At 41.4% G+C, this 24,856-nt stretch overlaps 1 protein-coding gene across 1 annotated transcript in view; it reads right to left on the reverse strand.

Moving 5' to 3' along the window:
- LOC118247545 (ephrin type-B receptor 5) overlaps nt 1-12,989 on the reverse strand; it is a 64,449-nt gene extending 51,460 nt beyond the window's left edge. The window contains exon 1 of the mRNA XM_035545597.1: nt 12,896-12,989. Within this exon, the coding sequence (XP_035401490.1) occupies nt 12,896-12,989 (94 nt within the window). The remainder of the gene's footprint in view (nt 1-12,895) is intronic.
- Between the last annotated feature and the right edge of the window lie 11,867 nt (nt 12,990-24,856).

The raw sequence follows: 24,856 nt of genomic DNA on the forward strand, positions 1-24,856 counted from the left end.
TTGGCTCCTTTATCACTTGGAGAAGGAAGTTATCATTAACATATTCCAGGAATGTCTTGGATTGCTTATGCCCTGCTTTGTTGTCCCTCCAACAAATATCATGGTTGCTGAAGTCTTCCATGAGGACCAGGGCTTGTGAATGTGAGGCTGCTCCTATCTGTCTATAGAGGGGCTCATCTGGTTGGTCATCCTGGTTGAGTGACTTGTTAGAGACCCCCATCAAAATATCACCTGTCCCTGTCCTCCCTTTAATCCTGACCCATAAGCTCCTGTTCACCTTCTCATCCATCCTTAGGTGCAGCTCCATGCACTCCAGCTGCTCACTGACATAGAGGGTGACACCCCCTCCTCATCTCCCCTGCCTGTCCTTCCTGAAGAACCTGTATCCTTCCATTCCAACACTCCAGTCATTGGAGCCATCCCACCATGTCTCTGTGATACCAATAAGATCATAGTCTTGCAGGCATGTGCACATCTCTAACTCCTCATTTATTCCCTGTGTTATGTGCCTTTGCATAGAGGCATTTGAGTTGGGCCCCTGATGAAGCTGACTTACTGGTTGGGGTGGCTGGAATTCCTTCATGCTGCTCTTCGGGTGCTCTCCTGCTGATTTGTGATCCTTCTCTTGGCTCTGGGCATCTACTGCTGGCACTAGCATCAAACTGGTAGGAGTTGGATGGATTGAGGTTCCCCTCCTCTAGCAATTTTAGTTTAAAGCCCTCTTCACCAGCTTGGCAAGCCTGTGACTGAAGATCTTTTCCCCTCCTGTGACAGATGGACCCCATCAGCCCCCAGTAGATGAGGTTTCTCAAAGTGAGTCCAATGGTCTGAGTAGATGAACCCCTGGCTGTGGTACCAGCAGCCCTGTAACTGCTTTTTGACTCGCCAGATTTGACCGGCCCTCTCAAATCCCCTTCTTTTGACCAGGAGGACTGATGAAAAAATACCTGTGCTCCTGAGCCCTTTACTGCTGCCACCAGTGCTCTGTTATCCCTCCTGATACTTCTCAGACTTCTGGTTGTTATCACTGGTGCCCATGTGAAACAACAACAGCTGTATCAGGGGGCTGTATGAGGTTTGGTAGTTTCTCAGTGACATTCCTGTTAAAAGCCTGTGAAGCAACATACCTCTCCAGAGAGTGCATCAGGTTGGCAAATAGGTGCCTCTGTACCTCTCAGAAGAGAGTGACCTACTGCTATCACCCTTTGTCTTTTCTTAGTTGCATTGGTTGTTATTCGGGGAGCAGATTGGGCTGGCTTAGTCAGCTCCAGCATTTCTCCTGATGTGACACGTCTTTCCTCACCAGTCTGCAGACTGGTGAAGTGGTTCTGCAACGGCACACCTTGCTTCAGGGGAAGTCTCTCCCTCCTGCTGGTCCTTGCTATTGCAAGCTTCAATTTTTCTGTGTTATTGGCCCTACTCCCTTCAGTGTGTGCCGGTGGGGGAGTTTTTGGCTCTTTGGCCATGAGCTGTGGGTCCACTGTAGACTGTGTTCAATTTAACTCCATCTCAGCCTTCCTAATGTTATGCAGCCTTCTCACTGCCTCCTGTAGTTCAGCCACCTACTGCAGGAGGTCCTCCACCTAGGCACACCTTTTGCGTGCAGGTCTGCTCCCTGTCCCTGCCCCAGGAGAAAGGTCTAAGCAATTCCTGAAGTCTGAGCACAGCAGCCTCTCGCTTCAGCAGCTCTGTCTGGGTGAAGGCATTGGCCACTGCTGGGGTAGATCGTGCAGACGCCCCAGACAGAGCTGCAGTCTTTGCTCTCAGATAAAAGTCCACCACTGTACTTTGAAAGTCTGGTAGGATGAGTGCCCTTGACCAGTGCAGATTTGCCACAGAACAGTCCCAGTTGCTGGGTTATGTGTACTCCCAGTACTCCACTTAGACAGTGGAACAGCCCTCCTTTGAAAGGGGAGAAATCATCAGAAAGGACAGAGTAAACCCATCCTAAGGTAAACATGATCAAGTGATCATGGTTAATCAGGCTTCAGGTTTCAGCATGGCCCAGAACTTATGTTTCCTATATTCCTACATGAGATCTTATATTTCTTAGGCTTTCCTGAGGAGCAGCTGCAGTTCCCAGCTTCAAAAGCAGTGCAAAATATCCCAGGCGGATTGCCAGAAATAGAAAGACCGGTCACCAGTGGTATTCCCCAGGGGACGGTGTTGGGGCCCATCCTCTTTGATACCTTCATTGATAATTTGGATGAGGGAATTGAGTATACCCTCCATAAGTTTGCAGACAACACCAAGCTGGGGGGAAGTATTGATTTGCTGGAGGATAGGAAGGCCCTGCAGAGGGACCTGGACGGGTTAGATCCATGGGCAGAGGCCAGTGGGATGAGGTTCAACATGGCTAAGTGCCAGGTCCTGCACTTTGGCCACAACAACCCCATGCAAAGCTACAGGCTTGGTGCAGAGTGGCTTGAAAGCTGTGCAGAGGAAAAGGATCTGGGGGTGCTAGTCGATGCTCACCTGAACATGAGCTGACAGTGTGCTCAGGTGGCCAAGAAAGCCAACAGCATCCTGGCTTCTATTGGAATAGCATAGCCAGCAGGATTAGGGAGGTGATCGTTTCCCTGTACTATGCTCTGGTGAGGCCGCACTTCGAATACTGTCTTCAGTTTTGGGCCCCTCACTACAAGAAAGACATCGAGGCCATACAGCGTGTCAAGAGAAGGGCTATGAAGCTGGAAAAGGGCCTGGAACACAAGAACTATGAGGAGTGGCTGAGGGAACTGGGGTTGTTTAGTGTGGAGAAGAGGAGGCTCGGTGGTGACCTTATTGCTCTCTACAACTACCTCAAAGGAAGTGTTGGGGAGCTGGGGATTGGCCTCTTCTCACAGATAACTAGCGATAGGACTAGAGGGAATGGCCTTAAGTTGTGCCAGGGGTGGTTTAGGTTGGTAATTAGGAGAAATTCTTCTCTGAAAGAGTAGTCAAGCATTGGAACAAGTTGCCCAGGGATGTGGTGAAGTCACCATCCCTGGGAATGTTTAAGGAAAAGTTGGACATGGTGCTTAGGGACATGGTTTAGTGGGTGACATTGGTGGTAGGGGTATGGTTGGACCAGATGATCTTGGAGGTCTTTTCCAACCTTAGTGCTTCTACGATTCTATGATTCTTGTGTTGGGGGCCCCACCCTCCGAGTAAATTTCCCACTTTGTCATAACCACTGAATAAAAAGTTTGCTATTATTTTTATAACAAAAAGTCTTCTTTACAGTTCAGCTATGACTTAACATGACAAAATAAGCTAGTTATAAAATATGCCTCCTTATATTACAGAATATATACAAAACCAACCTATATGAGACAAATGAGTTTGATTTTTTTTTTAAGATAAATCTATACTGTGAAGTCATTCTGGTAATGAATATTCCACTATCACACCTGTACTCACATGTAATTAATAAAAAAGTCATGTGGAGTCAATGGAATATATATCTAGTGAGTTCCATGCAGTAAAATAATTTTTGACCACTTGCTATGTGAGAGCAAAATGCTGTCTATCAATGTATCGAAGCTGTCATCAGCATTGAGGAGTTCTCACACCTCAGTCAGGAATTATGTAACATCCATGAAAGACATAAGTGACAGCCAGATAGTTCAGGCTGGGAACTACACAGCTATTTGTAAGGTACCACAGCATTTAAGCTTCATTTTTCTCTTTCATTTTCTCAGTCTTACATTAAAGCTTTTGGGGAACTTCCATGATTTGAGTGTTGTATTTTATTCTATTTTTTTTAAATCCCCTGTTGATGTCAGGAAATGTAGAAAACCGGAAACAAAGGAAAAAAAAGAGGCATTGAATGCTTAGTTTCAGCTTTGCATATGCAATCAAATTAAATTAGTAACTGCAACTTTCCTAGTAATACAGTATAATATGTATTCCTCCACAGCTTAAGATCTTCATTCTGCAAATAACCAACTGTTGAGTCTAGAACTTACCCAACTGCCTAATTCCACTGCCATCAAACTAGCTACTTTTGATAACAGTACAATATGATGTTCAAAGCTTATTTATGTTTTTGTGTTTTTTTGTTTATTTGTTTGTTTCAGAAATATTAACAAGTCAGCTTGGGTCTTCTGTGGTTTTACTAAAGCATACACTGAAAGTCCCAGATACTGTGTATTATAAGAATGCTGTTCCTTTTCCCTGAAGCTTTAAATAGCTTTAAATATAAAGTGTTAGCTGCAGCATGAATAGCTTCTACAGTCCTACAGGCCTCCAAGCAGAAAGGACTAGCCAGAAGCTTGTGAACAGCTTCAGCATAAGGCTATAGTATACACCATATGTGGGAATGAGGATGTGCTAGCTCAAAAACTAGTGAGTAAACTATTATGGAAGAAAACAAATAAAGTGGAACTGCTGAGACTGACCACTGGGATAACCTCAAAACTCCTCCTCTTCCAAACCAGCTGTACATCCAACCCAGTCCCATCCATCTTCTGTTGTTTACAAGAGGAGATTCCTCTGCTCTGGGCATGTGACAAAAAATATAGCATGTAGAGAAGTGTCATGAAAGAACTGCAAAGAACACCACAGAATCACAGAATGTTAGGGATTGAAAGGGACCTTAAAAGATCATCTAGTCCAATCCCCCTGCCGGAGCAGGAACACCTAGATCACGTCACACAGGAATGTGTCCCGGTGGGTTTTGAATGTCTCCAGAAAAGGAGACTCCACAACCCCCCTGGGCAGCCTGTTCCAGTGTTCTGTCACCCTCACCATGAAAAAGTTTCTTCTCACATTTAAGCGGAACCTCCTATGTTCCAGCTTGCACCCACTACCCCTTTTCCTATCATTAGATGTCACCAAGAAGAGCCTGGTTCCTTCCTCCTGACACTCATCCTTTATATATTTATAAACATTAATAAGGTCACCCCTCAGTCTCCTCTTCTCCAAGCTAAAGAAACCCAGCTCCCTCAGCCTTTCCTCGTAAGGGAGATGCTCCACTCCCTTAATCATCCTCATGGCTCTGCGCTGGACTCTCTCAAGCAGTTCCCTGTCCTTCTTGAACTGAGGGACCCAGAACTGGACACAATATTCCAGATGTGGTCTTACCAGAGCAGAGTAGAGGGGGAGGAGAACCTCTCTCAACCTACTAACCACACCCTTTCTAATACATCCCAGGATGCCATTGACCTTCTTGGTCACAGGGGCACAGTGCTGGCTCATGGTCATCCCGCTGTCCACCAGGACCCCCAGGTCCTTCTCCCCTTCACTGCTCTCCAGCAGGGCAGTCCCCGACTTATACTGGTGGGTGGAGTTGTTCTCGCCCAGATGCAGGACTCTATACTTGTCCTTTTTATATTTAATTAAACTTCTCCCCGCTCAATTCTCCAACCTGTTGAGGTCCCACTGGATGGCAGCACAGTCTTCTGGCATGTCAGCCACTCCTCCCAGTTTAGTGTCATCAGCAAATTTGCTGACACTGCACTCTATTCATCAATGACTTGGATGAGGGAATATATTGAACAATATTCGTCCCAGTACTGACCCTCAAGGGACTCCACTAGATACAGGACTCCAAACTGACTCTATCCCATTGACCACAACCTTCTGGCTTCTTTCCTTCAGCCAGTTCACAGTCCACCTCACTACCCGATCATCCAGACCACCCTTCCTCAGTTTAGCTGCGAGGATGCTGTGGGAGACGGTGTTAAATGCTTTACTGAAATCAAGACAGACCATGTCCACTGCTTTTCCATCATCTATCCACCTGGTTATGTCTTCATAACAGAAAAATATGTCTGTTATGTCTTCATAACAGAAAAATATTTGCTAGGATTTTAATAACTCATGCAAATCACAAACAATGGAAGTAAAAAGGTAATCTTACTTTTTTTTTTTCTCCTTGAAGTAAACTAAAATCCATTACAATATTCCTTTTTATATAACAAAAACAAAAGTCAGTGGTATTCCACAGAATGACAGAATGGTTTAGGTCATCTAGGAGTCATCTGGCCCAACCCCCTGCTCAAGCAGGAACACCTAGAACAGGTTGCACAGGACTATGTCCAGGCAACCTTTAAATATTTCTAAGGAGGGGGACTCCAGAACCTTTCTAGGCAACATGTTATTTTGTCCAGTCATCTGCAGAGTAAAGAGGTGTTTTCTGATGTTCAGACAGAATCTCCTGTGTTTCAGTTTGTTCTCACTGCCTCCTGTCTCATCACTGGGCAACACTGAAAAAATCTTGTCCTCTTTGTACCTTCCCTTCAGGTACTCAAATACATTCATAAGATCCTCCTGAGCCATCTCTTCTCTAGGCTAAAAACTCGCAACTCTTTCAGCCTTACCTCCTATGAGTGATGATCCAGTCCCTTAATCACCTTCATGGCTGTTTGTTGGACTCTCCTGTAAAGCCACATTTCTCTTATACTGGAGAGCCCAGAACTGGACACACTACTTCAGGTGGGGACTAAACAGTAGTGATTACAGGGGAAGGATCATCTCCAGGGACATGTTGGCGATACTTTGCCTAATGAAGCCCATTCATAGCAGCAAGGGCACATTGCTGGCTCATGTTCAACTAGGTGACCACCAAGAACCCCAGTGTGTTTTCTGCAAAGCTGCTTTCCAGGTGGTCAGTGCCCAGCATGTACTGGTGCCTGGGGCTGTTCCTCCTCAGGTGCAGGACTTCCCCTTCTTGAACTATATGAGCTTCCTGTCAGCCCATTTCTCCAGATTGTCCAGGTCCCTCTGGATGGCGGCAAAACCCTCTGGTGTATCAGTCACTCCTCTAAGTTTTGTATCACCTGTAAAGTTGCTGAGAGTACACTCTGCCCCATCACCCAGATTGTTAATGAAGATGTTAAACAAAACCAGACTCAACAGGGACCCCTAGGGTACACTGCTAGTTGATGGCCTCCAACTAGACTATGCACTACTGATCACCATGCTCTGGGAACAGCTAGCTGTTAAGCCAGTTTTCAATCTACCTCACTGTCTGCCCATAGAGCTCATACACTCACAGCTTGTCTATGAAGATCATATAGGAGACAGTCCAGGAAGATAACAACCATGACTCTCCCCTCATCCACCAGGCCAGTCTTCTCAGTGCAGAAACTTGTTGGTCATCCATGACTTCCTCTTGCTGAAGCCATGCTGACTACTCCAGATGATTTTCTTCTCCTTCATGAGCCTGGAAATGGCTTCCAGAATTAGCAGCTCCATCGCCTTCCTCAGGATCAAAGTGAGGCTGGCCAACCTGAAGTTCTCTAGGTCCTCCTTCTTGCCCTTCTTGAACACAGGAGTGATATTTGCTTTCTTCCAGTCTTTGAGCACTTCTCCCAGTTACCATGATTGATCAAAGATTACTGACAGCGGCCTTGCAATGACATCTGCTACATCCCTCAGCACTCATAGGTGCATCCCATCAGAGCCAATATACTTCTGAAAGTCCAGTTTGCCTAAGTACTCCCTGATCTGACTCTCCTACTGCAAGGGTATATCTTCCTTGCTCCAGCCTTTCCCCAGGCTCTCTGGGAATCCTGAAGGCTGGTCTTGCTGGTAAAGACTGAGTCAAAGAATGCATTCAGTACATCAGCTTTTTCCTCGTCCTGTGTTACCAGGTCCCCCATCTCATTCAGCAATGGACCCACATATTTCCTAGTCTTCATTTTGTCACCAATGTACTTACAGAAGCTTTTCATGTTGTCTTTGGTGTCTCTGACCAGATTCAATTCCATTTGTGCTTTAGCTTTTTTAACTTCATCCCTTGGACAATGTCTCTGTATTCCTTCCAGTCCACCTTTCTTCCATCCTCTATAGGCTTTCTACTTGTGTTAGAGTTTCTCCAAGAGCTTGTTCATCCATGCAGGCTTTTTTGCCTGACTTCCTATTCATTGGGAAGGAGTACCCTTGAGCTTGGAGGAGGTGATCCTTAAATATTACCCAGATTTCTTGGGCCCCTCTTCTCTCCAGGGTATTATCCAACTGGACTCTTCAAAGAATATCCTTAAAGAGTGTGGTGGTTTTACTCAGCTGGGAAGCTGAGCTCCACTACAAGTGCTCTCTCACTTCCCCTCCTCAAACGGAAAGGGGGAAAAAATACGATGGAAGGGGCTCAAGGGTTGAGATAAGGACAGGGAGATCACTCAACGATTATCATCACGGTCAAAACAGACTCAGCACAGGGAGATTAATGTAATTTATTAACTATTACTAACAAGCTAGAGCAGTGAGAAACTAAAAACAAACTAAAAACACCTTCCCCCCACCCGCCCTCTCCTACCTCCACCCCACAAGTGGCGAAGGGGAACAGAACTGTGGTCAGTCTATGACACTTCGTAACTGCCGCTCCTTCACAGTCACTCTCTTCCCCTGCTCCAGCATGGGGTCCCTCCCACAAGATGCCGTTCTTCCCAAACTGATCTGTATTGGGTTTGTGAGGCAAGGTTTTGGTAGTGGGGGGCTGCAGGAGTGGCCTCTGTGAGAAGAATCCAGAAGCTGCCCCATGCTAGGTAACGGCCAGTTTCAGCTGGCTCCAAAGAAACCTGCTGCTGGCCAGCACTAAGCCAGTAAGTGATGTCTGTGCCTCTATGAGAGCAGATTTAAGAAAGGGAAAAAAACTGCTGGGGAACAGCTGCTGGGAGAGTAAGGAGTGAGAAACAGTCCTGCAGACACCAAGGTCAGTGCAGAAGGAGGGCAGGAGGTGCTCTAGGTGCTGCAGCTGAAGTTCCCCTGTGGCCTGTGGAGAGGCCCCTGGTGGAGCTGACTGTCCCCCTGCAGCCCATGGGTCCCACGGTAGAGCAGATATCCATGCTGCAGCCCGTGGAGGAGCCCCCGGTGGAGCAGGTGGATGTGGCCTGGAGAAGGCTGCGGACCATGGAGAGCCCCCGCAGGAGCAGCCCATGGAGAGGAGCCCACGCAGGAACAGGGAGTCTGGGGGGAGCTGTCGCCTGTGGGGGACCCATGTTGGAGCAGTTTGCTCCCAACAGATGGACCCCATGGTATGGACCCGTAATGGAGCAGTTCTTAAAGAACTGTTCGGTGCTGCCTTATCTAACATGGGGCAGCTTCTGGCCTCTTCTCACAGAGTCCACCCCTGCAGCCCCCTGCTACCAAAACCTTGCCACATAAACCCAACACACCTTTATGTACAAAGCAAGGATCTGGTCATCAAACATAAAAGAAGGCTTTGGAAGCATGAATCTAAATGAGAAGGCAAGTATGAGCTTGTGTCTACTAACTTTAGAAATCTTCTGATAGGTTGTTCTAAAAGTCTGAAGCTCAGCTCAAGACTTTCAGATTTGCAGTACTGCCATTACTTATCACTAATTTGAAACACTCCTCATTTGAAACACTCATTTGAACACTCCTCATTTGAAACACTCATTTGAAACAAAATTTGCAGCACTCCAGTCATGGGAGCCATCCACCACTACTCCGATTCCAATAAGGTCATAGCCCTGCAACTGTGCACACATCTGTAACTCATAATTTATTCTACATACTGTATGCCTTGGTACACAGGCATGTAAGAGAGGCACCCCAGTGTGTTGCATTCTTAAAAAGGGTCTGAGGGATTTCTGCAAAATGTTCCCTATAGGAACTTCCTTGCCTACAAGCAAGTGCTGGAGGTGATCCCACATTAAGACCCATTTAGTTGATTTTGTGATTCCCTCCCTGTCATACCACTGCATGCCCTTTGTTCACCGCTTCACAGGGCTGCTGGTTACTCTCTCCCTCCCATGTCATTCCTAGTTTAAAGCCTTCTTTTTGAGGTCAGCCATCCTTTTTCAGAAAATATCTTTTCTCAGTTTAGTGAGGTTGATCCTATCTCTGCCAAGCATTTTTTACTCCAAAGATTACCTTTGAGGAAAAAAAAAAGTTTTCCTTCACTTCATGTCAAGCCACTTTGAGCAATCTAAGCTATTTTCAATAAACCAAGATGTCAACCAGTTAACAGAAAAGGTAGGGGAAAAATTAAATAAGAATACCTGACCTCACAACTTTTTGTGACCATATTCCCTTTTGCTATGGAGGTACACTAATGTGAAAAGTTGTTACCAAAGCAGCACAATTAACCTCTCTCTATCTTGAGCTTCCAGAAGACATTTAGAAAGACTGTCCAGCCATTCCACAGGCTTGACCATTTGCTGTAAAACAAACATAGTCATTCATATGCAGAACATATCATTCATTTTGCAGATATTTAATGAGTTCTGCAAAATGAGTTACACTTGCGTTTATAGCTGTAATCATTTCTAACTCTGTTGAAACAAAAGTAACATTCCACAGAAAATTTAACTCTGTCTTAGTAAGAACTATTTAATTAGAAAGTTTTGACTTGCTGTCCTATATTTTGACTGTAGCCCATCAGGCATTCTGAAATTCTAAGCTACCCTACCTTTTATGATTAATAAAGTTAACTTGCCAAAAATCTTACATGACAAACTGTAAACAATAATAACGTGCATACATAGCTACTGACAGAAATATAATTTCTGTGCATTTTTAGTTAAGGATTTTTCAAAAACAAGGAAAAAAATCATTTTATCACCCAGTGTGTAGCTAAAAAATAATGCTCCCCAAATTAAAACCTCAAAAACCCTTGAAGTGCCACAAACACCGGGAAACACAATCTTAATGAGAACCATTGTGCAATCTTGTTTCCTTTTATAAAGTTGAAATGAGAAGTTTACAAATGCCTTCTGTTTCCAAAATGGTTTTGCCTTATGCTTCCCATGCAGATTGCTCTCTACTCTAAAAATCATGTCTGGAAAAATTTGGACAGACATGCTTAATTCTGCAACTGTATCAAATGAATTCAGCCTGATAATTCCTTTTTATGCACAAAAAAAACACCACTAACAAGAACAAAATCATTTTAAATTGCATGTAAGAACTTTTTCTGAGGAGTCTTAAAGTTCCATTAGGTCTTGCAAAAGGGTACTGCCTTCATTATACTTGAAAAGCATTCTGCCTAAAAAGTATTCGCTCTCTTTAGAATGTATAGAAAGATGGTGTGAATAATTTGGCTATTTTTCTATTCCGCTCTCCAGCTTCTCCTTTTATTTCTTAACCATTTATATCAAGGTTTTAACAATATTGTTTTTCCACTGATAGAAAATTTCAAACAACATTTAGTTTGAAACAAGAATGCCTGATAAAAACTTGAAGAAAAATTATCTTCATTGATTTTACCTACTCAGTCAATCATCTTCTGCTAGTGTTGAGACATATTTTAGTTATGATTTAAAACTTTTCTTTTTTTTTTGGTCAGGTTTCTTAAAGACCAAAGGGGCTTTCTCAATTTAAACCTCTAATCTGAAGTTTCAGGTTTCTACTATATATAATCATGAGTTAACAAAATGGCCATGGCTCTTTTTCCTTTCTTATGGATAACTGTAGCAAAACTTTTTACATGTCAATCATCACTTAACTGTCCTTCCCCTAATGTATAATAATTCTTTGTCTTTTGACCAAAACAAAAATACTTACATCTGTGATACTAATTAGCTTTGGGGAGCAATCCTAGTTCTAAATAATACTGTCACAACACAAGGTCCTGTCTCCCCTGACTGAACTGAGTTGCATTTCAGCTCCTGGGCAGCTGTACTTCTCCATAGGCAGAATTTTACTGTCTTATTCTGATAAAGACATTTAAATCATGTGATCTGTGAGGTTGTATCAAACAGCATTTTCTAAATTCTTTCATGACTAGAAACTTTCAGGAGAGACCACTGAATTCAGAAAATGTTCCTACAGGCGTCACTGAATTACTTCGTATTTGCGGAAGAAGGACATTTTCCCCACCTTCTCTATCTCAGTTACACAAGGGAATAACAACTCTTAAAGTATTTAATTTAAATATCATTAATGAACAGTTTCAGAGACTTAGGTATTAGTGTATAATGTTATATAAATTATTTTCCCTCTGAACTTCCCCCACTCAATTCCACTCTGCTCTTCTCCCCTCCTATTAAGTGAAGGAATGCTTTCTTCTTCACTATTAAATAGAAAAATCAATTATTTTTTTTTCTTTCCATTCTCCGCTCGCTTTTTCTTATATCTCCCACAGTTTTGTTCCCCTCCCTCCAGGTCTTTCCTGCCCTGTCTCCCTTTGATTCCCCTTCTCTCTTCTCTCCTTTTTCAGAGGCTTTCATGTATGCGAGATGAACATTCAGTACAATGCAGTGCAGTTCAGTGAACAAGTGTAGCTGCAAGGATATTTCTTTGAACAAACAGGAGGATGGTTTACAATACCTCTGCCCTTCTCTAAATCACTCTCATAGCTGCCATCTCATCTCCTGTTCTAATTATCATCCCTCCTATCATCTGTTCTTCCTTATCCTCTTTTCTTGGCCTTTCTTCTCACCTTCCTGTCTTTACTCAATCATCTCATCCCTGGTCTCTCTCCTTGCCTCCTCCTCTGCTGGCTCAATCCAAACTGCCTCTTCCCATTAATGCAAAGTATTCTCTCCACGTCTATTACATGGGACATGTTGTTCAGATTGTGGAGGCAAAAATTCCTGTAGCCCACTGGATGCTGCCTTGTAAGTCAGCATAAACCTTTAGAGACTTTCTCAAAACAAACATGGTGCAAGAACATTAACACAGGAATCAAATACATGCAAAGCATAAACAACAAGCTTATTCATGGGGCACGAAGTTTAGTATTTGAGAGTGTTACTACTGAAACAGACAGTAGAAGTATCCATTAATGGGACTAGATCTTCATATGAGGTGTTGTTGCCTGTTACACTAGAAACAATATTAGTATCTTTTATATCTCAGGAGATAGTGAAACCATCAAAAAACACAAAGGTATTTGCTTAATGCTTATCTTTACTGTGATAAGCATTCTGGAGAACACACTTTTTTTTTTTTCCTCCGGAGAAAAACCTGTTAAGTTCTTGCATTTCATAAAATCTACTCTTACCTTCTAGAGAGGTGACTAGATGAAAGAAGCAGATCATCCAGAGCCAACCCATTCCGAACACTCTTCTTGCATTGATGCCAGCATTAGAATCCATGAAGATTCTCTGTAGTTTCCACCATCTCTAATAGACACTCACTACTCCCTTGAAATGTTCGGAGGTTGCTTGAAGTGTTTCAGTATCAAAGCATAGGCCTTCACACAGTAATACTGGTTGAGGAAAGAGAGAAGGTGGAAACAGAAATGAGGTCACAACAATACAGACCTGGCAGTTTTTATACACCTACTCTATCATTTACTACTTCAGAACTATAGGTGAGGAGAGTAGCAAAGACCCAATATGTACCATATTTCCATAGCATTCAGTCCCAGTTGTTTTGTACACTGCCAGTGAACATAAAATCTGAGACATTCATGGCATCAGTGAGAGTGGGGTTCCCAGATCAATGTTAATCTCTCACACAGTATAGGCTGCATTAAGTCCTGACCGTTTGCATCTTTGGCAACATCCTTTGGAAGGTCTCTATTCCAATTCCCTTGCATCGTTTCCAAATTCTGTCTCTTATAATTACATTTCGCTTTTGACAGTAGCCGTGACAGGAGAGTTTTCACCATTTGTGAGAATACGAATCTGCACTGCTGACACACTTTTACGCTTAAAGTAACTACATTTCAGATTCAGACAATTGTCCCTGTAAAGATTTTGCTGCACCACACTACAGAAGCTGGACAGTACTATTCCCACAAACGTGTTGCAGGTGAGGAAGCAAACACTGTGATTTTTAAGGTCGAACAGGGAGTCTGCATTACTGCCAAGAAAAGAACACAAGTCCAAATTTATTATCTAAGAAAAAAAAATAAAAGAAAGAAAAAAACCAACCACACCACTAATAAGAAACTGACATCAGGGCCACTGTCGCAGTTTGGGAACAGCACAGAGCCTAACCCAGGACTACATTAAATCAATCCAATACAATAATTTTGCTAAGGAAGGTGTTTCTGGCCTCATCTGCCCAATTCTCAGCCCACAAAAGAAACAGCATGGTAGTGTGAAGGTTACATGCAAAGAACAGTATGTTTTTTTTCTTTATGTGCTCTTTGTGCAGAGCACTGAAGACACTTCAGGGGGACACTGAAGCGTGGCTAAGGAGAAAAAAAATTGTCTCAGGCAATATAGAGAAGAAATGGCTCAGTAATTTGGCTGAAATAGGGGACAGAAGAGCTGTAATTTAAAGGGACAGCCTCACTGCAATTATCTGAAAACCCAGCAAAAGGAAAATTGAGCAATTTTAGAGTAGCATAGAACAAGCAGCCTGGGAAGTATGAGATGAGGCAATGGAGTGGAATTTCATTTGCTTTGCTAAAGAGGGGCAGAAATTACTGGACAAAATGGGATAGATCTGTCTTACACTGTCCCTGATGAGAACCTTAAAAAATAAAAATAAAAAAAAGTCAGTTAAACATGACTGAGGAAAAATGAAGATTAAAAAAGAGGATAGCAGTAATACAGGTATCAGTTTAGGAAAGATGTAGACAGCACAGATGAAAAACACCACACATGAAACTGAAAAGGAGAAAATTTCAGGCTGAATGATCAGCATACCTTTTCTTACAGAAAGAAGCATATAGCAGCATTCTCCAGGTAAAGGGCTGAAGACTATTGCTTGAGACAAGAAGGGATCTGGGGGTGCTAATCAACAAGAGGTTCAACACAAGTCAGCAGTGTGCCCTGGCAGCCAAGAGGGCAAAATATTTTTTGGTGCCTTTAACATAACATAGCCAGCCAATCTACAACAGGCATCTGCTTTATTTAATGCTGGTGCATCCTCACCTAGAATATTGCATGCAGTTCTGAGCTCCACAATACAAAAAGGATATTAAGATACTTGAAAGCATCCAGAAGAGGTTAACAAAGCAGGTAAAAGGATTGGAAAGCATGTCCTATGAGGAGAAGCTGAGGGCACTTGAGTTGTCTAGTTTGGATTAAAGGAGGCTAAGAGGTGACCCTGTTGCTCTCTACAACTGCCTGAGCTGGGGAAGTAGAGAGGGAGGTGCCAGTCTCTTCTCCTTGGCAACCAATAATAAGGCATGCAAGAATGACACAAAGCTGAGCCAGGGGAGGTTCAGACTGGATATTAGGAAAAAATTCTTTACCATAAAGGTGGTCAAATACTGGAACAGGCTTCTTAGCGAGTTGTTGATGCCCCATGGATGTCAGTGTTCAAGAAGCATTAAGATAACACCTTAAATAACAATTTTAACTTTTGGTTAGCCCTGAAGCTGTCAGGCAGTTATATTAGATGATCTTTGTAGGTCCCTTCCAACTGAACTATTCTATTCTACTCCATTTCTTGGAATTTCTGAAAATCATAAAGCATTTGAAGAGTATAACAGCTCCTGAGGATCCAAATGTCTTTTAATGATTCAGCCCTATAAAACACTGAAGATTTCAAGCAGTAAAAAAAGACCAGCTATATATTGCCCATCCTGTACCTAAATGGTGCCAAGCGTGAAGTATTTCATGCAAACAGTATCCCTGCAGCACTTTCTTTATGAAGATAAAGGATTCCCACAAAGTTCAAGCACTGTCAATGATGACACCTGAAAAGCCACAAGGCACTACTGTTGCTGAACTGGCTAGCATTGATTACAAATTCTCTTCCATCATTGCATGTTTTTCCCTGAACGGAAGTGGATTTGTGTAGTCACTTATCCTGCAGTACCCCAATGACATATGTCTTGAGTCTTGACGACGTGGTCATGCAAATGGCCCATCTAGGAGGGATTTCCTCAGAAACGACTGTTTTTTCTTCTGGGTTTATCTGACCCTCTGAGACTTATGAAGAACAGTAACAACTAGAGATACTGTACTGTTTCACCACTGGCCACAGGTTCTACTGAATCTAAGCTTTGAAGAAAAATCATAGAATCATAGAATCATAGAATATCCTGAGTTGGAAGGGACCCATAAGGATCATCAAGTCCAACTCCTGGCACCACACAGGTCTGCCCAAAAGTTTAGACCATGTGACTAAGTGCACCTCACTTTCTAGTCCTTTTGACTAAACCCATAAATCACAGACCTTCACTGAAGTATAGCCCAGCTTAGTAGGTGGACAACTTGTAACCACAGATCAGTAAACAGTACACAGTGCCACTCTAACAGTCATCACCTACAAAACCTGCATAAAAATAGCAGTTAAATACACACCTGAACCATGCTTCTATCTGGGTTCTACAGGATGAATTTGGACATGCCTTTAGTATTAAGAAAAAAGCAAGATTGTTCAAGCATTTCAAAAGCCCTCTAAAGAAGAGATGAAGGCCTGATAGGTTCTTCCTCTCCAGAAATGGAATGTATCTGCTTCTTCGAGCTCTTTATTTCACACAAAGTAAAAGACCAAAACAGAGGCAGCAGGGAGAACTGCCAGTCCTATAGTCCCCAATTACTACAGGGGACCTAAGGGTCAGTTTCATTATTCCATTTTATGAAAGCTGACAGGAGTTTGATCCACTACTCCGAAGGGGTTATCATCCTGCATTACTTTGCAGAAATCCCACCTCTAATATTGGTCCAAGTACCTTATTCACTGGAGCCAAATGTAAACAACGGGTCTGTCAACACAGTGAAGGAACTGTCCATTCTTAATCTACAGTTTTTTTCTTGACAGTCTTCCTTACTGGAAGAACACATATGTTTTCAGATGAGCAGTCAGCAGAATAACTATTCTTCATGATTTAGTGCAAACCATGTTTCAGAACACAAGAATGAACACTGAAGCAGATCAACAGTCTATCTAACACAATTTTCTATGTGCCTCCAGTGGCAGGTAGAGATTTAGAGCCAGCTTGCAAGCTTGGCCTCTCTCTGTTGCATTCAGCTACTACCTCTCCAGCATCTACAAAACTACAGTTGCTAAAGGGTAGACCCCAATCCATTCCTTCTAATATATCTTTATGAATTTATGTAATCCCAATTTTGAAAACTTGCTGATACTCTGCACACACTTCTATGGCAACAGAAAATGTATCTATCCCTTTGCAACAAACTACTTTTATGTATTTTAAATTGATCTACCAATAGGAGCTGAGAACCTAACAACGCAAGATTTTTTTACTGTTCCCATTCTTCCTAACTGTCCCAAGAGCTTTTCTAGATTATCTTGTTTTGTCCCACTGGAAAAATGCTTCTTCCTTGTTTGTGATTAACTGACTCCTCTAAGCTGGTATCACAGCAGAAATCGTTATATAAGCATAACTTCCCTCTGCTACACTTTATTCAACAAATGTCCCTCATAATTGTCATACTTCTTCTACATGAAAAGCATCTAGACGCAAAGGAAATGCGCCTTCAAAAATTCTTCAGGGTAGAGCAAATACCTTAAAAATTTTGGTAGCAGTCTTTTATCCTTTTGCACATTTTGCACTGTGACTCATAACAGCATAATATTATCTCTCGGTGAGGAGAGATAAATGAGCACAAACATGGAGAGTCAATAAACTACTGCATCAATTAATGTATAGTACACACACCGATTCATCATGTTTAGGTAGAGAAGAGTACAAGAAGTGGCGTTAACACTTCTTCCCATTCGTGTAAAATGGGAAATCATGATAGTATCATACATCAAGTCAGAGGCCTTTCCCTCCACCCCCACGTCTCTCTTACTATAACTGCTTCTTTGACACAGAGATGCCCTTGTGCCTATGGTCATGCACCTCACTAGGAAAAATCTTATCCATCCAGCTCACAATGCTGTTGTGAAAAGCTGTCAATTTTTCACAACTGTGTTGCCTGTGCAACACCTTGTGCATGACATAATACTGTTTACCTTTGTTCTTTGACCATAATTACAGTAACTGCTATTCATGAAAATCTTTCTACATTTCAAACAGGAAATGAATAGGGGTACAGCAACACATCATTCATCACCCAGGGTTTTAGTATTTTGAAATTAAATGTGATTTTCTACAAAAGTCATCACTGGTGCACATATAGCAGCACAGAGATGTTTAATTCAATTTATAAATCATTTCAATAGTTCTTATATATCATTTTATCCTCTATTACTTTTCGAGATTATTTTGATGACACCAAAGTACTTTTAAAATATCTGACAGGAGAATGGAATTTGTTACAGACCCTTGTGGGGTTTTAATCATACATGCAATTTATTAATTTACTTTGGAGATAACCGTTCTAGGTGTTAATGTATAACTAATCTTGAAATTCTTTCTCAACAATGTATACAATGAAATATTTCCTCTAGCTGGTTTGATCAAGCCTATAAAACCAGCTAGAAGGTTTCACCTCAATCTGCAATGGAATGGGGCTGTGTCTACATCTTTTGGGATTCTTTAGTTTACAACAAGAATCCAAAGGTTGATTTTGAACGCTATCCATTGAAATATCAGTAGTCTTGAAGCTGAATTTCCATGCTCTGACTATACATTTCCTAGGTGGATCCAATCCAAGAACTTTCATAGCCCTTAAAGTAAATGGATTTATTTTTTTTTTTTATTAAGCCCTTGAGGCTTGGATTCACCTCATCAAATTGGATGCACAAATTACAAGCATCATTCCTCAAACAATATCTAGAGTAAGCAGACTGAGCTCAAAGATCTTTATTAGATATCTAATATGTCCACTAAATAAAAAGGGAGCTATGCATAGCTCAACTCTCCCCAGCAGGCTGCTCAACCTAAAGTTATCTGGGGAGTTATCTGTGAAGTCTTGCAACCTGTCCTGTACACAGAATAGACATATTACATATTTCTTTAGCTAACCACAGTGCTTTCCTTCAAACCTCTCTCCTCTGCTTACCTGGCTAGGTATATGCATCACAGCTTTGCTTGTCACCCTTCTTTTTCTTCCTGACCAAAATTCATTCACCTCTGCCCTGTCTTTCCTCAAATTCTCACAATGCCTCCCCATTATGTTTCTATCATGCTTTACAAGATGGACACTGACCTCTTGATATTATTGCAATTTTAAAAAATAGTAATAAGATTTCCCTAATTAAAGATACAAAAGCAGCTCCTTTCTTTGCTTACTAGTTACTTGAATTATATGCACGTTAAATACCACAAAATGTATTTTAAAGCTCCTGAATAAAATCTCTTACCACCTCACAGGATCTGACTTGATGATTTTGGAGTGATTCATGAGTGCCTCGTGCCATTCATGGGCTTTTAAAGAAACACTGGTAATCATACTCAAGTTTCTAACACTAACACCTGGAAGCAAAGCTCCAGCTTTGGTCTTTTAAACACATTATAGAGTGAAAATTAAGAAACACTTTCTTGTGCACATTATCCTTCACTTGTCTGATACAAACTTTCCTAAAAATAACAGGAATTGCAAAAGCATAGAGGTTATTCCATTTAGTTTTTACTCAGTAAATAAAGGAGACTGTAGAAAGAAGAGAGATAACAGCTGAATAAATAAGTATAATTTTGCTCTGCTCATCTCAAATTTTACCCTGTTTTTCTGGAAACTTCTTGCAATACAACTATGCACAGAGCCTTGCAATACACTTCCATCTATGTGGAAATAAACATTATTTTTTTTTCAATTTCAGGTGTGATTTACCTTTTATAGGTATAACTTTATCTGTATAAAAGCAGGATGATTTTCAGCTTTTAAAGAATAGAATTAAACCTTTCTTAAGCACTGTGTAAAAGGTTGTATTTCCAAGATCTTAAACAAAGCATTTTATGTTTAAGGGATTTGACTTAAGTAACCCTGAGGGTGGCCATATGTACTGGCTCTGGCTGGGATGGAGTTAACTTTCCCTGCAGTGGCCCATATATATTGCAGTGCTCTGCACTTGTAGCTAGAACAGCACTGGTATCACACTAGTGTTTTGTCCATTGCTGAGCAATACTGGCACAACATCAAGACTACCTCCAACCCACCCCCGAGAGCCAGCAGGCTGGCAGTGGGCAAGAGGTGGTGCGGGGACATCTCCAGGGCAGTTGACCTAAACTGACCAAAGAGATATCCCGTACCATATGATGTCACACTAGCAATAAAAAGTGGGAAATGGGAAGGAGAGAGGGTGCTCTCATTATGAAGATGTCTGTCCTCCCTAACAATGGCTACGTGTATTGAGGCCCTGCTTCCTAGGATGTGTCCGAACATCATTTGTTGATGGGAAGTAGAGAATGTATTTTCTTCCTCTATCTGTGCTTCCGCACAGCTTTTTTTCTTCCCCCCACCCCCCCCCCCCCCCCCCCCCCTTCCTTTTCCCTTTAACTAAATTATTCTTATCTAAACCTGGGAGCTTTTTTATTTCTTTTTTTTTTTTTCCAACATACTTTCTTCTTCCCCTCTTCTGAGGAGGACAGGTAGTAAGAGAGCGGTTGTGGTAGAGTTTAGCTGTTCAGACAGGTAATACCACACCACATCATCAACTTCTAGATGAAAAAATTCTATGGTAGTTAAAATTCTTTGAAAATTGAAATTTCCTTCTTGTGTAATACTGGCACTAACTAAGTTTATTTAAATACCTGAAGTTTCACAGTAATTTTAGGGTAGTGACACCTACAGTTTATAAGGACTAGTTTGAAAAAAGTCACGGAAAATGATGCATACTATTTTGTCATTGGAAAAAAAAAAAGGAAAAACATTTTTCACAAGCAATATTCAAGCAAAGGATGTCTGACATAAAGAGTATGTCCCTAAAATCACTTTCTCATCTTTTAAGCGGTGCTGATCTTGCTTCTTTTGCACCTTAAATTAATGTGATTGTTAATGGATGGAAAAATATAATCAAGGTGCCAAGCACAGTGTTAGCAATGGTAAGACAAGCAATCGCACAAATCAGGCAAATAACCTTGACATTTGCTTCCCAAGTCTGGGAGATCATCTGCAAATCTGCATGGACAAACTAGGCACAGAGCTGCAGAAGGGTCTTAACGGCACTGTCAGGATGCTGTAAAAGAAATCAAGGCCCTGAAAGATTGGGTGGGGGGAAAATGGTGGTCTTATAAAAGTAAGATATGGACAATGGAAGCTTACAAGCCTAAGAAAATGAATATTTTATACTAACGTTCTCTTCCATTTTAAGTTAAGAGTATTTCCAACCATGTAAGGCCACACATGAACCAAGATCTATGTATAAACACTTAAAACATCGCAATGGGGAGGGAGAAAAAAAAAAGAGAGAATATCTTTCTTTTTAAGAAAACTTCTAACTTTTAACTTTTTAACTGTTAAACTGTTTAATTCTTTTTAACTGTTATTTGTGGACAAAAGTTTGCAAAGCCCTTTAGTAAGGATTAAGATTTTTTTTTTATCTGCAGTAAAGACTTTTTAAAAATATATTTACTGTCTTCATCTCTGATTTTGCTTTTGACTTTATTAGGGTTTTACAGCAAGGAGAATTTGGCATAAGCAGAAAATGCATGCTATTCACATTCACAGTATTCAAATGTATGTATGTTGTTCATTAGGAGACAGCAGCAGCACTGACAGCTGGTAAAATAAAAAAAAATAATTTAAAAAAAAACATTAGTCTTCTATGGGAATTCCTTCCATTTGAAATTGCCTTTCATTCCATGAGAGAAACTGACATTTCAAAATTGACTACAGAAAGAACTAATAATATTAAAACATCCTCATTTAAGTGCTGCTCTCTTTATCAACCTAAAAAAAAACCTCTCCTTTCTTGCTCAAAGGATGCAATTTTGGGTTTTCAGATAACATGCTTAATGATTTAAGTGTTGATTATAACTACTTTATCCATTTTAATCAGCCTTGTTCTGTCATATAGCTTGGCTCTCAAAGCGTTGGCTGCAAGCATTTTCAGATAGAGGCTACTTTTACTTTTAAAAACTATTTAATTATTAGCACTATTTATCACTGGTTTTATTCATCTTAAGAGAAGCAAGCACAGAATGGTTCTCTGCAAAACACAAGACAACAGAAGCACTGAAGCATAATCACATCACTCATCTTTTTTTTGTTGCCCTGATCTTGCCATCCAAACCTTAGTCCCCAGCCACACTCCATGCAATTGTTTACCAGCTAGCTTCCATCCAGTTATACCCCATATCTCCTATTGCAAAGATCAGTTTTCTAGTTCTAGGATATGGAACTGGGGATTAAAAATTATCTTCAGTCATGCTGATTCACTTAAATGCTGCTGACTGCACCAACAGGTTGTACAATATACAGGCTTTAGTTGCAACATGTCAATTAGAGTGTTGGATGTGGAAAACCTATGCACAAAACTATGGGGGAGAGGGAAAACAGCTCAAAGAAGAGTTAGTTCCACGATGCATCTTCCATGCTTATTTGACCACCATTTGTCAAGATAGGAATTTGGTCTATTCCACCATTAGTATGAACCTCACACTCCCATCAGGCAGTAAAGCACTACAAAATAATGCTATACTGCACTGATCACACTCAACACTACTGTACACGAAAACTAACTTTAATCTATGTCTAACCATTTTTGGATTAGGTGTATGGCACTCTGCAGTAACATGCAAACAGAGATCTATCTTGGTAGCAATCCCTCAAGGAAATGTAAGAGCACAGAGCCAGGGATTGTGAAAACTAGAACTTATTCTGGGAATAAGAAAATTGCTGATTTCTCCTGTTTTTCCTCTCTCCAGTTCCAGCTTCTATATCCAGAATCTTCAGACTTAGTCCCCTTCTCTCATGGTATGTTGGTCTTACTATTAAAGTGACTGAAACCAGCAGCAAGAACAGAGAATATAACAGTCCCATTCAACTTCAAAAACATCTTATTTTTACACTATTTTTTTAAATCTTTATCAATTATATGTAGATATTTATTTAGAGGATAACAGTAATGATTTATGCAAGTTCAGAGCTCAGACTAGGCCCCTACTTTGATTTTGTCAATCTGGTTACCCAAACTTGGCTCTTGTTTAGGAGACAGCTGAGGCAGTGAGGCAGAAGGCAGTTCAGAGAGCAGTGAGGCAGAAACAGCAGCTTGAAGAGATCTAGATTGTAAAGAAGAGAGAGATGACCTGGAAGGGAATGACTGGGTGGAACGATTAGATGAGCTGAATGCAGCATTCCAGGGAGCCCATGTGCAGCGAAGGCAGGTTAGAAAGCCCCATCAAAAACATGAACTTGCCACTGGCACAGCCTGAAGAGCAACCAAGTCCATTGCCAGGTCCTTCCCTCGTCTTCCTCCATCCTGCATTTCCAGCTCATTGTTTCCATACTTAGGAAATGGGAACATTACATGCCACTAATACTTAATGAAAATAGGAAAGTCTTAAGAGGAAAAGGGAAGGCCAAGTGGATTATGGTAGAAAGATATTTCAGACTCATAAGATTTCTTTCTAATTACATTTGTACTATTTTTAGTGCCAGAGATGAAAGCAATAACATATAAGCCTCAGAGCTCATCCTCCCTCCTCTGTGTCTTAAATGCTTACTTATATTTCACTGTGGATGTTGGGGCTCATTATTCTTATTAACAACCACGTTCAATAACAAAACCAAAGGACAACACCCGAAGTGAAACAAGGACAATGCACCACTTCCTTTCCTTGGATACTGGTCTCAACTGTAACACAGCAGATCCAAGACACATTTTCTGACATGAAGGTTGACTCCCTCCCCAATTGCCAGAGAGAGTGTAATAATAAGAACTAAATAGGTAGTTAGTCACTATTTTGGTTCCCTGAGTTGCAGGAACCTTCAGCTGTCTGAGACTATCCAGAGCCACTTCTAATTAAGGATGGGTAAATTTATCCATGAGGAACATGCAATTTTTAACATGATTCCTCTAGCCAACATTAGGATGACTTTTGACTGAAACAAGGAACACAAGTCATGTATCATTCCTATTATGTTATTTCACCAAATGTATTTCTAGTACATAGCCCGGGGCCCTGAGCAAACAGGTGCTATAGTAAAGCACCGAAAGAAAACTGATTACTCCTCAGCATCTGACTCCCAGATCTGTGTGTCACAGAAGAACACAACACCAAGATGCATGCAAACTACAGAAAACTCCCTCTGTCAAGTCTCTGTTTATCTGCTAGATCTGAACAGACCACTGACCTATACTCAGGTCAGAAGAATTTGTTGTCAAATCATGTTGTAGTACCGAGCCTCTGCCAACTCCCAATGCAGAAGTATGCTTAGAGAAGGATATGAGGAGAAGGCCACTGGGATGCTCTCTGTGCTAGTAATTAAATGATCATTCCTCAAGAGAATTATTCCAGTCCTGATATTACAGTGATGGCAGTGATAACTGCTGGGGTGACTGCCCCTTTATAAACATAAGTCACTGAAAAGTGAAAATGCATTCCCATTGCTACTGGCACCAGCTCAAAGCCTACTGACATTAGAAAGAGAAGGAACTGTCTCAGAGAAAATTGCAAGCAAGTATCCCAGTCCAGCTGTGTTTCCATCAGCAATTCTTCCTGGTTCAAAGCCAGGAAGGAGTAAGTCCAAATATTTTCCCTGGTGCAGAAGATATTTCTGATCCTGCTTACTGGGATCAAATTGAGTCAAGCTGTGTGTAAAGCAACATTTAGAAGTTCAATTTTTATAAATAGTCCAAACCTTGAATTTCCAAACTGGAGTTATTCAAATCCTATCCAGAGGTCTCCACAGCAAGATCTCTCTTGTGATGTTCCATACCCTTCTTAAAGAATTGTTAGGAAGATAAAATAGTTCTGCCAAGGAACCCTAGTTCCATGTGTAGACATCCTCAGGATCTGCGGAAACCTGTTGTAAGCATGATGCTAAGAGCCCCACACAAGCGTCTGCATCCCACACAGTGCCTCTGAAGTGGTCAGCTGGGCCAAATACATTCATATCATGTGTGTGTTTTATATTAAGTGGGAGAGAGATTAGGTCATTTAAGGAAGTTTTGAAAGCTATATAGAACTTGGTGGAACATCAGTGTGCCCCATTTTACCTTTCAAAATCAAAAGCTTGCTAAAACAGAAATAAATTAGACA

The sequence above is a fragment of the Cygnus atratus genome, chromosome 1 (genome assembly GCF_013377495.2).
Source record: "Cygnus atratus isolate AKBS03 ecotype Queensland, Australia chromosome 1, CAtr_DNAZoo_HiC_assembly, whole genome shotgun sequence".
NCBI lineage: Eukaryota > Metazoa > Chordata > Aves > Anseriformes > Anatidae > Cygnus > Cygnus atratus.